Raw genomic sequence first — 14235 nt, forward strand, 5'->3', positions numbered from 1 at the left:
TAACTATTTACAAAAGAAGATCTCCACGGAAGAGAGGTCTCGAATGGGTTAACACTAAAGCAGACCCACGAGCTGGAGGAAAAAAAAAACCCCACAAATAATAACCACTCCCAAACAATCACTCCCCCCAAAATCAAAACACAAACAAGCTAGCCGAAGCCTGTTCAAGTCCCCGCGGAGGACATTCCCTGGGCCTCCTGTTCCTTTAAACTCTGACTTTCACTCCACCGAGCCCTGGGAAGGGAGGGTTGGTGGCGGGGAGGGGGGGGGGGACCTCGCTGCCCCGGCCGCCGGCCAGCAACCCGGGCGCGGGTCTGGGGGGTCTTCGGCAGCTTGGGTTTGCTTTCTTCACACCCCAGTCACATCCAGATAGAACTCTCCCGGAAGAGACCGAAAGAGAGATCTGTAATTAACCCGTTGGCGCCCGGAAAGCCCCCCGCTGGCGTGCTGTTTCCCCCCCCCTTCCATTCCCGGGCGCTGGGCCCCGCCGGCCTCGGCCCTGCCGACCGGCACGCGGGAGGGGCGGGGAGCTAGGTGGGCGCGGGTGCGGCGGGAGCGCGGCTCTGGCGCGCAGATGGCGTCCTGGAGGCGCGGAGGTGCCGCCCGGGGTTCTCCTCCTCCTGGCGATCGTGGCTCGCCGAGTGTGAGTGTGTGTGTGTGTGTGTGTGTGGACGGGGTGTCCAGGCGTTCCCGGGGCGCACGAAGCCCGGCTTGCCCTCGCACTCCCCCCCCGCACCCCCTTCCTCCTTCCCCCAGCCCGGCTGGGCTCTCCGGCTTGGCTCAGTCTGCGGCTTCTCGGCTCAGCCGCGAGGAAGAGCGCGCAAGCCTTTGGACAGGTCGGTGCTGGTGGCGGCTCTGGGGAAAGGAAGGTGGGAGAAGCCTGGAGGAGCGAGCGAGCGAGCGAGGGGGAGGGCGGGGGGGACGGAGGGGGGAGAGGGTGTCGCGGCGGCGCTGGCGAATCGCGAGGCGCCTTCCCTCCCGAAGTGTGGAGCTCCGGGGAGCGCGGGGGAGCGGGGCGGCCGCGGCGGCGCCTCCACCGCCACCAAACTTGGGGTTCGGCTGGGAACGGGGGTGTGTGTGCTTGGGAGGAAGCACCGCTTCAGCCTGACCAGCCCTCCCTCTTGTTGTGTTGTTTCTTTGGATCGTGTTCTCTTTCCTGCCTTCGGACCTCAGCCTGCGGCCACCCCAAACCTTCCTCGGGCTCGGCTCTCCTCGCCCCCGCCCCGGTGCGCAGCCAGGACGCCCCGGACGCGCGCCCGGCGTGGGGCGAAGCAAAGAAGAAAAACTTGTCGGAGGGGTTTCGCCAGCTCCCACCCTCCCCTTTTTTTTTTTTCCCTCGCCAAACCCGAACCTCGGGCCGGGGCCATCCCACGACGGGGAAAGTTCCCCGGGCGGGCTCTGGCTGCTGGGATTCGGACGAGGCACCGGCCGTCGGCTGGTGGAGTCAGATCTGTTTTGGAACCAGTGGCTCGGATCTCGGGCACTCGGAGTCACCGTCTGCGGACACCCGGGGGGCGGAGAGGGAGGTCTGCCCGTGCGGAACGCAGAGTTTGTGATCCCGGGGCTGCCAGGGGCCTTTTCCTCTCCGCCAAGGTTGTTGTTTGGCCGGGGGCGGGGGGTGAGCTGGGGGGCGAGCGGAGAAGAAGACGAAGAGCCGCGGAGGTCCGGGGAGCAGTCGGCCGCACTCTGCCTCGCCTTCCCCGGCAGCTCGGCGCGCCTCCCTCGGGTGAAGTCCCAGGGAAATCTGTATTTTTTTTTTTTTAAACCAAAGCCTTCAGATCCCAACGAGCGACGCCTGTCCCCGGAGCTCAGCCAAGTCGCCCCCATCCTCCCCGGGATTCCCCCCTCGCCTTCCCGCTCCCGGGAGCTCACTCAGGACGCCGGGAAAGGACTTGGAGGGGCCCGGGAGGGAGGTCGCGGCAGCAGCATGGCGCGGTTCCTGAGGGCCGAGCTGGCCGCCGCGGGAGTTGTGTTACTTTGTCACTTCTTCGGCGACCGCTTGCAGCTGGCCGGAGGGGCGTCGGGAGAGCGGATCGGGGGTGAGTACCGCGCACTTGGCGCTCGGGGATGGATTTGTGTGGATCGCGTTGGCACCCCCATGTCCTACAACCCCCCCCCCTCCGGCGCCTTGCGCCTCACCCCTCCGGCCCTGGGGAAAGTTACTGCAATTGTTCTTTGGATAAACTTGACAAGGGGGAGAGCCTGGTGGGCTTTCCCCAAGCTTTGGTGGTGGTGGTGGTGGGGGGAGCTTCCTTCACCTGGGCGCCAGGGGGTGGCACTGTCACCCTCCCCCCCTAGAAATGCCCAGAGGATGCTACTGGGTAGCTGGCCACCCCGCGCGGTGCCTGCCCCGGGTTTCCTTTAAGCCGGTGCGTGTCTAGGTTGGTGTGTGCGTGTGTGTATGTGCGTGTGTGTGTGCGCGCGTGTGTGTGTGTGGAGCCGGGCAATGCAGGGCTCTCCCCACAACGGGAGACATTTCCTTGTAGTTGCCCGTCGTTTCCCCTCCCCCCCCCGCCCTGGGTGAACCCCACCAGCCCCTCTGCCTGCCTGGGGTTTGGCGATGTGCGGCGGGTGGGAGCGGCGGCCCCCCCCCCCCCCCCGCGATGGGCCGGGGCTGGGGAAGGCGCTGGCGGCGCGCTCTGGACACCCGTTCCCGGTCCCATTGTCCACCCATCGGCTCTGCAAACAGGTCCGAACGTGCCCAGGATCCTCAGAGTTGCCCTGACGTTGTACCCCCCTGCCCCCCTCCTCCTCTGGGATGTCCCCGCCACCCTCCCCCCCCACCACCCCGGGTTCGCCTTCCGCCCGCCCTGGTGGCCGCTCCTCTCCCAGGTGTGCGCTGGGCCGGGTTGAGCCTCTGGTCCTGGTGGGTGCCCGCTGCCCTCCGAGGACCCCGCCCACTGCACGCTCCCCGCCTGCTTCTCAGGTCCGCCCTGCAGGGAAAAGTGAAGGGGGAAACAGAGGCAGAGACAGACAGGGACAGGCATTTGTAAACTTCTTTAGACTTCCAGAGCGAGCGCGCATCACCTGTAGAGAAAAGGAAAACGACAGGAAAACTTCTCGGTTAGAGTATTCAGTCAGGGGTGTGTGTGTGTGTGTGTGTGTGTGTGTGTGTGTGTGTGTGTGTGTGTGTGTGTGTGTGTGTGTGTGTGTGTGTGTGTTCAGTCAGGGGTGTGTGTGTGTGTGTGTGTGTGTGTGTGTGATTTGGAAGAACAGGGGACAGTTGAATGAGTGTTCGGACAATACTGCATGTATCACCAATTATCAGCCCCCAGGAGTCTAAGACAGCTTTACCTGGGGGATTCCAGGTAAAGGTGAGTCTCCAAGGAAATCCGAGAATGAAATTTTACCAGGTCGAGACCACTGGGTCTGCCTCTGGAGTAGAATTTTAAAGCGAGCACATTTACTTCCTCATTGCTCTGTTTATGATTAGAGGAGTGTGTGTGTGTGTGTGTGTGTGTGTGTGTGTGTGTGTGTGTGTGTGTGTGTGTGTGTGTGTGTGTGTGTGTGGGTGGGTGTGTGTGTGTGTGTTGAAGAGGAAGGGAGGGATGATGACAGCAGTTAGAAAGCTGAGAATAAAACAGACTTTCTGGACGTTGATTCTTCCTTGTCAATGGCAGTTGTCTTGCATTAATGGAAATAATATCACTTGTTTATTTCTCTGGTACATTTCACCGGTTGAAAAAATTACTTTGGGAAATATTGCCTTTATTTAAAAGGTGTAATAGGCATGTTCATTGAATTAATAACTGAAAGAACAATTTCACAATAGGTTATGTGTGTTTGTGTGTGTGTGTGTGTGTGTGTGTGTGTGCCAAATGCAACCTAAAGTTAATTGATTTAAAAACTTTTTTGGCACTAGGAGTAAATGATGAATTTACAGTACAAAAATAAAAATGTTCAGCAAATATTTATTTTTTCCGAACATTTTCATTAATAATGCTATTTAGAATAGAATCCACAAGGCACATGCACACGCACATAGACATACATACTAAATTTTCTATTTTCATTTCATTCCAAGAATGGACATATAGTGAAAGTTTTTGCTTTGGAGAAAATTGCCAACATGCTTTTGAATGAATTCAATATATCTAGTGGAAATATTGTCTCAGAGTTGAGTAAAATTGAGTAGTTTTAAGTATCTTAGCATTTTGATAGACTTTATTATGAACTAAAGTAGCTTCCTGGATGGACATCTTACTGTGGGAAGCAATTAAGTAGTTAGCCTACTGAATAACAGGGTATAACAGGGTAAAACAAGCACAGTTATGGTTTCCATTGTAAAATGCCTTTTTAAAAAGTTCAGTATGAAGTAAAACGTGCAGTACCCTTGAAATTTGGCATGTAGCTACCAAGATTTTTGCTACAGACGTTTGGCAAAGAAAACACATCTGATTTCATAACAAGAACGTTTTGTTAGGCGTTACTTTAGTAATTTCCTGCAACTGCTTTTATTGCCACCAGAGGGCAGAGAGACTGATAATTTCTTCTATACTATGTGTTCTAGAGACAGCAGTTTATACTTAGCATATCATTTATAACATTTATGTTGATTTTTAGCTGTTATTACTCTTGTTGGACATTTTCATTGTTTTCTGCTTTTGTTGGAGTTAGCATTATTAACTTGTAGGGTTTGTTATGACATTGTCATTAGTGTAAAATTTGTCTTTATAGAGGTTGGACAAATATATTGTAATAGAAGTTGAATTCCTGAATGTTTTCTGCAAAGAAAAAGATTTGGGTCAAGTTACTGCACAAATGACAGATTGATTATTTTTATCTATCAATGTCTGTGATTCTATACAATAATATTTAAATAGGAAATGTGAGATATTTTTCCTTTAGAGAATAGTTGCAAGTTTGAGCCTGAGTTCTTCAGTTTGGTCTGAGACTTAAATATGCTCTAGAATATCTATACCAGAGCTAAGAATGTTCAATCATGCAGGTTTAGAATGATTATAGTCAGGACACTCTTCCCCGTTTATTTAGTTTGGATCTCTGGAGTAAATATATATTATCAGGGCCTATTCCTCTTCAGGGAGAATGGGTTTGAATATGACTTAGTAATGGAGACAGTAGCTTTCTTCAAACAGATTTGTTCCCTGAACAAATAAAATATTTCCATACTGAGGTGCAGGAAATGTGTGTTAACATAATTTTTCCTAAGTTTGTTTTTCTTTCTAAATGATGTCTCTTACTGCACAAACATATTTGAGAAAAGGAATGAGATGATCAACAAGTGTTTTATCTAACGTCATGAGACCTAAAGTTTTCAGCCATTTCCCCACCATAGGAAAGTTTCTGTTTCCAGGATGTCAAAACTATGGCTACATGCTCTCCACAACTTCTCCTCTGTGTTCTGGAGATCTCTCGCTAAGGGTTTCCTGAGTATGAGTCACTTCAGAACTCTCCTGACTACTCTGAGAGTGTTCCTCTTCTTTCCACCCCTGACCTTCCTTCTCCAAGTCCATCTCTGCCCATCCATCCATCCAACCATCCATCCATCCATCCATCCATCCATCCATCCATCCATCCATCCATCCATCTATCTACATTTTACCCTTTTGAAAGGACTTTATTTCAAGTGATACTTCCCTAGAAGTGGTCCTGTCATCATGGTGCCTTCTTAAAGGCACTTAAAGGAATTGCTTGACTAGAGTTTCTGCATTTCTGCATTTCTCCCTTTGTCTTTTAGAATGGATCTTGAATTCTTGAAATCAGGGTCTGTGATCATTTATATCTGCATCAGCTGCAAGACTGGCAAAAACTTGTCAAATCGAAGGGAATGCCATAGAAGTGTAGTTCAAACTAGGTTATTGACTTGAATCTGTCTTGGGAGACTTCTTAATAATTCTCACTCTAGAAGTTTTTCAATCAGTAAGATGGAAGTGAATGTAAAAAACTAGTTTCATAGACTAATAGTTCAAAAGCAGAGCACTGAATCAAGATATTTACCAAACTGTCCTAAATCTCTGGCTATATACTTCTATCAATAGGCAAAACTTAAAAATAAAGCAACAACAACAACAACAAAAACACCAAAAAAACCTCACTCTCCACCGTTCTCCTATACTGCTTGTTTTTTTTTTTTTTTTACTACATATTCACTTTTAACTAAATTATCTTAATATCTTAAAATCTTTAATATCTTAAAATACGCTATGGATAGATGATGATGATGCAGATGGATAGATGGACAGGCAAACATACATATAATACATATATATCCACCTTCCTCATCAACATCTATTGTATATATAATCTATAATCTATATCTATAATCTATAACCTATATGGATTATATATATATATATATGATAGCTGGAATATATACACAATGAGGGGAATGCCATTTATTTTCAGCAGATGTATAAGCTACTGAATAATTTTGTTTCTTTGTGAAATTCCTTTGGATCTGAACCATCCTGAAACATGCTATCAGCTTACATTTTAATAACTTAAGCTTTTACAGCTTAGTCTTTCGGAATTTGTTTCGGTGACTATTGTAAGGCTGTGGAAGAGGATGTGTGCCACACATTACTCTCAGAAGAGCTAGAAGAAGTAATGTGGAGATTCAGATTTGCTGTAATACTTAATGTTTCTTCTTTGAACCGATTTGTTTTGTTAATACCTTCTAGACATATGACTTCATTTGTGTGTGTGTGTGTGTGTGTGTGTGTCTAGAGATCAAACTTATGGCTTGTTACCTTTTAAGAGGTGGATTTTTGAAAGCCTTCTACAAGTTGACATATCTTCTGGCCTCCATTTTTGCACTAGTTTACCTATGCTTTTTGTCTTACTGTTCCTATGTGCTGTGGTTTACATGCAATTTGTTCCTTCCAAACTCATACTGAAATTTGGTCCCTGCTGTAACAATAATTGAGAAATGGTAGAGTCTTAAAGAATGATCCGGTCACCCAGGCTCTGGTGGCTCATGCCTGTAATCCTGAGATCTGAGGATCGTGATTCAGAATCAGCCTGGGCAGGAACATCTGTGAGACTTTTTTTTTTTTTTTTGTCGGTCGTGGGGCTTGAACTCTGGGCCTGAGTGCTGTCCCTCAGCTCTTCAGCTCAAGGCGAGCGCTCTACCACTTGAGCTACAGCGCCACTTCCGGTTTTCTGGAGGTTTATTGGAGATAGGAGTCTCACGGTCTCTCCTGCCCGGGCTGGCTTTGAACCGCGATCCTCAGATCTCAGCCTCCTGAGTAGCTAGGATTACAGGCGTGAGCCACCAGCGCCCGGCCCATCTGTGAGACTTTTATCTTAATTTAATCACCAGAAAACTGAAAGTGGAGCTATGGCTAAAAGTGGTAGAGTACTAGAGTTGAGCAAAAGAGCACAGTGACAGTCCCCAGGCCCTAAATTCAAATCCCATGACTGACCCCCACCCCCACCTTTCTCCCCCAAAAAAAGAAAAGAAAAGAAAAGAAAAAGAGTGATCAAGTCAGTAAGAGGACTGAGTTCCTCCAAGGACCAAGGGCTGAGCTAATTATTTTAAGAGCATGATGTTAGAAAGCCAGGCCGCCACTCATAGTTTATTTTTTCTTCCTCTTGGTCTTCTCTTTTTCCTTTTTGTTATAACACAGTATAAGATCCGCACCAAAAGCCAGCAAGAGGTCGTCAACATGCACTTAGATTCTCAGTCTCCAGAACTACAAGATGTATAAACTTCTTTCCTCTATAAATCAGCTAGACTCAGGTATTCTATTACATCAACACCAAACGGACTAAGATGCTAGCTTTTAACAATGAAGATTTTACCTTGTATTTATTTCAGAAATGAGGAAAGAAAAGGTAAATAAAATCTAATCACTGTCATACTTACAGATATATATGAATAAGTTGTTTTTTGGCTTTCTCTTAATCTGGTGAATTACAGTCCTTAGGTTGTGTTTTCTGTACATTCTTCCTATGGTTTGATTTTCTGTAGAGCACTCCATTTGGAGAGGCCTTTCTTTTCTGAGGTTCTCATGCTTCCCCCCCCCCCCCCAAGATTCTTCTCAACTCAGTAGTTAACAGAGAATGAGTCTTAGTAAGGATGTGATTATTAAGATGATCCTTATACTATTGATGATGTTATGCACTACCTGTGTAAATTACCACAGGAGGATTGCAGAGAATAGATGCATGCCTAAATATCCCACTTCCTGTTTAGAGGCATGCAGTGAACACATTTCATGTTTGTTCTTTTGTGTATTTTTGTCTTCCTTTCCTTAATTAAAAAGGTGCTGTGATACGGACTGTGGATACAGATTGGTATATGTAAGCAGAATGAAAAGTCTTGTATACAATTAGCATAGACTGTTAAAGACTGCCTATCTGAACACAGAATCAGACTTGAAACTGATTTGAATCCTTTCTGCTAATGGTGATTCAAGGAGATTTAAGCACTGGTAGCTTCTTTTACCCAATAAACTAAAATAAGCTTTCCTCATTTCTGCTTCTTGTAACAGCAGAAGAGTGGCCCTTGATTTTTGTCAAAATGGGGCCATTGTGTACTTTTCTCCGATTTGTTTTGATTTGGATGATTCTGTTTACTTTTGCTGATCCTAATTCTCCCACTCAGTTGATTTGTGCAATCTTCCTTGGATGGATAATTAATGTTGTTATGAGCAGGGTGGTCGGGGTGTCTTTGTATACATCTCTTCCTGTTTGGGCAGTTTCTTAGCTTACATGTAGAACTAGCATTCATGGATCTTTTAGGCTTGTAAATGTTCGGCTATAAAAAAGAATCCCTGGGGTTAACCCTGTTAAGAAATACACTTCAAAGATAGAAAAAGGAAAACCAAAATTACCCCTGTACTGATATCACGTGGTCTTAATTACTGTAGCTTTACAAAAACTCTTTGTATCTGATGAGACAAACCCATCCTCCTTGTTCTTGGGTTTCATATGCTTCCTGTCTCCTTGTAGAGTCTTTGCTTTTTCATATCCATTTTACATTATGTGTTTCAGGTTTTGCTAAAACTTCCTGTGAACTTTTGGCTGAAATCTTTTTTTTTGGGGGGGTGCGGGGGGGAATGGATGAAATCTGTTGTCAAAAGTTCAATCTCTAAATAACTGAGAAATGATGTAATTTCTTTTCCTAAATAGATAGTAGCCAGAGCAAGTACCATAGCACTTCATAAAAGTTATTAATAGTGACTATTTAGCAGTGACCTTTTGCTGTTGAAATGACATCCCCAGATCGAGCGTTAGTGTTATTTCCTAATTGCACTGTCCAATGCACCAGACACCATAATTGTGGTTGATAGGAACTGCATAGGGGATCATAAGTTAATTAAAATTAACAGCTCAACTTAGAGAAGGAATGTTCATTTCTAACTTCTCAGGAACCACCCCAAGGGAGGGAGGGGTGAACGCCTAGAAAAGAACACATGGGCATGATGATATTTATGTGTTCCTTGAAGAAACTTATGTCTGGTTTCTAAACTTCCAACTGAAAGTTTGCTTTATTTTAACAAACAGCTCTGCTGAAAATAGTAAAAATCCCCTAACTTTAGATTTCTCCTTCATGCTTACCCATTAACAAATTAATTTCAACTCAAGGGGAGATGTACATTGAAAAAGAGTAGACTTGAAAAATCGCTACCATTCTGAAGATAATAGAATTTATCATTTTATTTAGATGCAATAGAAAGTTTGAACTTCTTCATATCAGCACAGTTTATGACTGGCTGTTTCTCTAAGATGCATGCACAGTGATCTGAGCGTTTTTTAATCAGAAGTAATTTGGACAAGCTGGGCAGCCGGTTTTAATTCTTTGTTGTTTAGCCTTCATTATCTTTTTAACATCTGTTGCTCATTTCAGATATTTTTGAAAACAAGCATGATTCAAAGTCATTCTGCAGATGATAATCTCATTGTCTGGACATTGCAAAACAACCCTATACAGGAAATCAAGATTTGAGCAACCTCAATTTTGCCAAATTGTTTTTTGAGGGGGAAAAAAAAAAACAACCAAAAACATTTGCTGAGGAGACACAGCCAATAAGGAGCTGAGTTATTAGCGAGATAAGCACTGGTATGTGACTTTTGATGGCTTGTCTCTGTCTTTACTTCCCTTAAAACTCAGCCACCATTCCATTTTCCCCTGGTTTACTTCAATAGAACCTGGGTTACTTTTAAAACCCTTGCTTCCAAATTTGTCCTTCTAAAACTCAATCTTCATTCCAAAAGATTTTTTTTTAAGGATCTTTATATCTTTATATATTTATTTATTTATTTTAGTTTCTTTTGATGTACAGAGGGGTTACAGTTACCTAGGTTAGGTAAAGCATACCTTTCTTTTTGAACAGTATCACTCTTCCATCATTCTCTCTTAGTTTTTCTCTCCTGTCCCCATCCACAAGTTGTATAGTGCATTTTTAACATTTTAGCTCACAGCACAGATTGTGTACATTGATTGCAAAAGGCTGTTTGTACTGTGAGAGGTTCGTGACCATCTGAGAATGGCCCACACTTTGTCACTGCTTCTAGGTACAGGAAGCCATCTTTGAAATTTTGTTGAGGGGCTGGGAAGGTGGCTCAGTGGTAGAGTGCTTGCCTTGCATGCGTGAGGCCCTGGGTTCGATTCCTCAGCACCACATAAGCAGGAAAAAAAAGCTGGAAATGGGCTATGGCTCAAGTGGTAGTGCGCTAGCCAAGCTGAAGAGTTGAGGACAGTGCCCAGGCCCAGAGTTCAGGCCCCACGCCCAGACCCCCCCCCCAAAAAAAAAATGTCTGACTGAAATTTTGTTGAATGATAGAATCTGAGACTGTGTCCAGATTTCTCACTAGGTCAGATTTTTGTTCATGCTTTCTATGTATCCCTTTGGATACTTTTCCCAAACTAAACATTCTTAAATGACAATCTGGATGTTGACAGCCCATACCATACCTATATGAGTAGCTTGGGATAAGCTACTCAGGAGGCCTGAGATCTTAAAGATCATGTTTCGAGGTCAGCCATGGCAGAGAAATTTGCTAGACACAATCTCCAGCATAATCAACACAAAACAGGCCTGGAGGTAAAAAGTGCAAGGGTCTGAGTTCAAACCCTAGTCTCTTTCCCCTAAATAAATAAATTAATAGTCAGTGACAAAAAAGAATTGTATAAACAAGCTAGAGGTTGAGTGACTGATACAAAGTAAGGGAAACTGTCTCATGTATTTCTGAGGAATCGAGAGCCTGTTTTTTATTTTTTTTATTTTTTTTTATTTTTCTTCAGTCTTGGGGCTTGAACTCTTAGCCTGGGCGCTCAGTTCTTCAGCTCAAGGCTAGTGCTCTACCACTTGAGCCACAGCACCACTTCCACTTTTCTGAGTGGTTTATTGGAGATAAGAGTCTCTGGCCTTTCCTGCCTGGGTAGGAACTGTGATCCTCAGATCTCAGCTTCCTGAGTAGCTAGGATTATAGGCATGAGCTACTTGTGCCCGACTAAGAATCTGTTTATAAAGGATGAGATTTAGGAAGTATCCAGTTACATTTAGAAGCCATAAAGAGCAGAAGAAATAATCATCAGTTTTATAAAAAGTAATGTTAAATAGCTAAGCTTTGTAAATTTGAATAACATTTAAAAACCACAATAGGATAAGATTTTAATCTTTTATAATGATTACTAATGCAGTAACTTGGATTATCTGATAAAACATTAAAATCAGTTCTTCTCTTCTGTATGGAGAATTTGATAATTTTTAAAAGTTTGTGGATAAACAGTGAATTACATAAAAATTATAATATGAAATTGGTATAATCACCTTTCTAGATATCTTAGACCCTTAAGATACCGATTAATGGGAAGGTTTTCAAACATTTATTTTCTTTCAACAAAAGTCTAAAAGATATCAGTACTGAGCTTCATTGGGATCCACTTTGAGGAAGATAGTAAGTTCAGGTGAGCTTTGGTCAGCAGACTTCAAGTCCTCAATTATTTGCTTTTGTTATTTTCAGAGCATACTTCTCTCAACCTTGTCTTTGTTCAGCTTGGAGTATTCTACACATCATCCCATCTTCTACACTGATTGTAAGGTCTGAACATTGGATTGTTTTTGCACCATAACTCTTCTCCTCTCATAATATTAGCAACCTTCCTTTAAGTAGAAACTTCCTCCTGCTATCTAGGTTGTCTCCTGCTTCTCTTGCTATAGTGCCATACTTTCTCAGGAATATCAGCATATGTGCCAAAGATGGCTATGCATTAGATCTATTTGTCTTGCACCTCAAGTCAATTAGTCCTTCCTTGGGCATTGCATACTGTGGTGGTTTGAATCATAATTATCCCCTAAAAACTTATGTATGGAAGGCTTGGTCAGACACTGGTGGCATCATTTGAAATTGATAAAATCTTTTAGGGGTTGAGAAACCAATTGAGCAGAGTTGTGACCTTGAAGGGTATTTGGGGACCCTAGCTCCTTCTCTCTCTCTTTTTTGCTTTCTGGTCACCATACAATAAGGAGCTTCCTCTGCCTCATGCTTCCTCCATGATGTTCTGTCTCTGCATAGACCCCAAAGCAAATGAATCACGTTTCCTTGAGTTCATGTAAGGGACAAATCAGAATAGCAGGAACAGGACCTGTGGGAGGGACAAGTGTCTGTCAGAGATATGCGTGATGGGAAAGTCTCTTGGTCCACAGCATTCAGTTGTAACCTAGTTGCAAAAAAGATGTGTTGGAAGTGCTCTACCTTTTTATAAAATAATAACTATGTGGGACTTTCCAGTACTGAAAATTACGTCAGGTTTTTGTAAAAAAAAAAAAATCTGTAGAAGTTGGAAATGGCACTTTGAGGAAGCCTATAACCCAGCACTTCCCCCAGAGTGGTGAATACTGAGGTACTGAGGATGCTGTCATTAATAATGATGATCTATTAATTACTGATATCTCCACATTTCATATTGCCAGGTCTAGGACCTGTCATCTTGGATTAGTCACAATCATGTGCAATGGTGTGTTGGGGGTTTAAGAAGTCTATAGTGCAGTCAGAGCTGTGTGGGGCCCATTCACAACGAATGCCCTGAAGCAGAGACCTTGGGAGCCACACGCAGGCTCTGACTTGCATGCCTGAGTCCTGGAATGCCAAATGCTTCTCTTATTCCCTATCCTCACTCCTCCCCCCAGGAACAGCCCAGGGCAGAACTTGGATTTGAAGAACATTATTCCAATAAAACATGCATTTAAAGAACACTCAAGGAATTATGAGTATTATATTTAAAAAAAAAACCAAATTCATGTGTAAAATGAGAAGGGGCTCTCAGAAACAGTCTCATTTTCTTGGCCTGAGTTGAGGACCTAAAACGAAATTCTGCTGTGTCATCCACTCTGGAGCAAGAAAAGGATACTTTGACCTTGTTAATGAACTTGCTTCTAGAGATACAGACACCACTGTGGGAGTTGCACAACTCCCTTGGATGACAAGTGAACTTCTTAGGGAAGAAAGAAATCCTACGTGCTACCTGCAACTTAGTAAATTTATCTGAAAAGGTAAGCCATAGATGTGTGAGAGAGCATTAACAGCGATCCTGAGATTTCATCCAGGAATGGAAGATGAGACCTGCCAAAAGAGAAACAAATCCAGATCTTTTTTATTTTTTTAAGATTTTTAAAAATTATCTTTTAAGTAGTTGTACAAAGGAATTGCCATTCAACAAAGCCGTTTATGAATGCATTGCAACTTGATGAAGCTGAATCTTGAAAGCCCAGAATCATAGGGACATACCTGTGATTCTAGGTTCTCAAGAAACTGAGACCTGGAAGGTTGAGGTTCAAAGCCAGCCTGGACAGAAAAGTCTGTGAGATACTATCTCTAATTAACCAGCAAAAAGCAGGGCTTGGAGGCATAGCTCACATGTTACAGCACCAGCTATGAGTGAGAAAGCTGAGAGCACAAGGCTCTGAATTCAAGATACCATTAAAAACAAAAAAGAAATGGCAGACAAGCTAGAAGGGTATATAGACTGAGAAGAGTTTTCTAAAATGGAAACTTGGGGCTGGGAAGGTGGCTCAGTGGTAGAGTGCTTGCCTTGGATGAATGAGGCCCTAGGTTCGATTCCTCAGCACCATATAAGCAGAAAAAGCTGGAAGAGGCTCTGTGGCTCAAGCGGTAGAGTGCTAGCCTGGAGCTGAAGAGCTGAGGGACAGTGCCCAGGCCCAGAGTTCAGGCCTCATGACCGACAGATTGACAGACAGATTGACAGATAGACAGACAGATACACACACACACACACACACACACACACACACACACACACACACA

At 44.4% G+C, this 14235-nt stretch overlaps 1 protein-coding gene across 1 annotated transcript in view; it reads left to right on the forward strand.

Moving 5' to 3' along the window:
- Window positions 1–761: 761 nt before the first annotated feature.
- Window positions 762–14235, forward strand: part of Plxdc2 (plexin domain containing 2) — a 391989-nt gene continuing 378515 nt past the window's right edge. Inside the window, exons 1-2 of the mRNA XM_069990475.1 lie at window positions 762–836; window positions 1174–2039. Of these exons, the coding sequence (XP_069846576.1) occupies window positions 1928–2039 (112 nt within the window). The 5' untranslated portion in view covers window positions 762–836; window positions 1174–1927. The remainder of the gene's footprint in view (window positions 837–1173; window positions 2040–14235) is intronic.

Source organism: Dipodomys merriami, unplaced genomic scaffold (assembly GCF_024711535.1).
Source record: "Dipodomys merriami isolate MVZ:Mamm:240054 unplaced genomic scaffold, mDipMer1.0.p SCAF_4, whole genome shotgun sequence".
Taxonomy (NCBI): Eukaryota; Metazoa; Chordata; class Mammalia; order Rodentia; family Heteromyidae; genus Dipodomys; species Dipodomys merriami.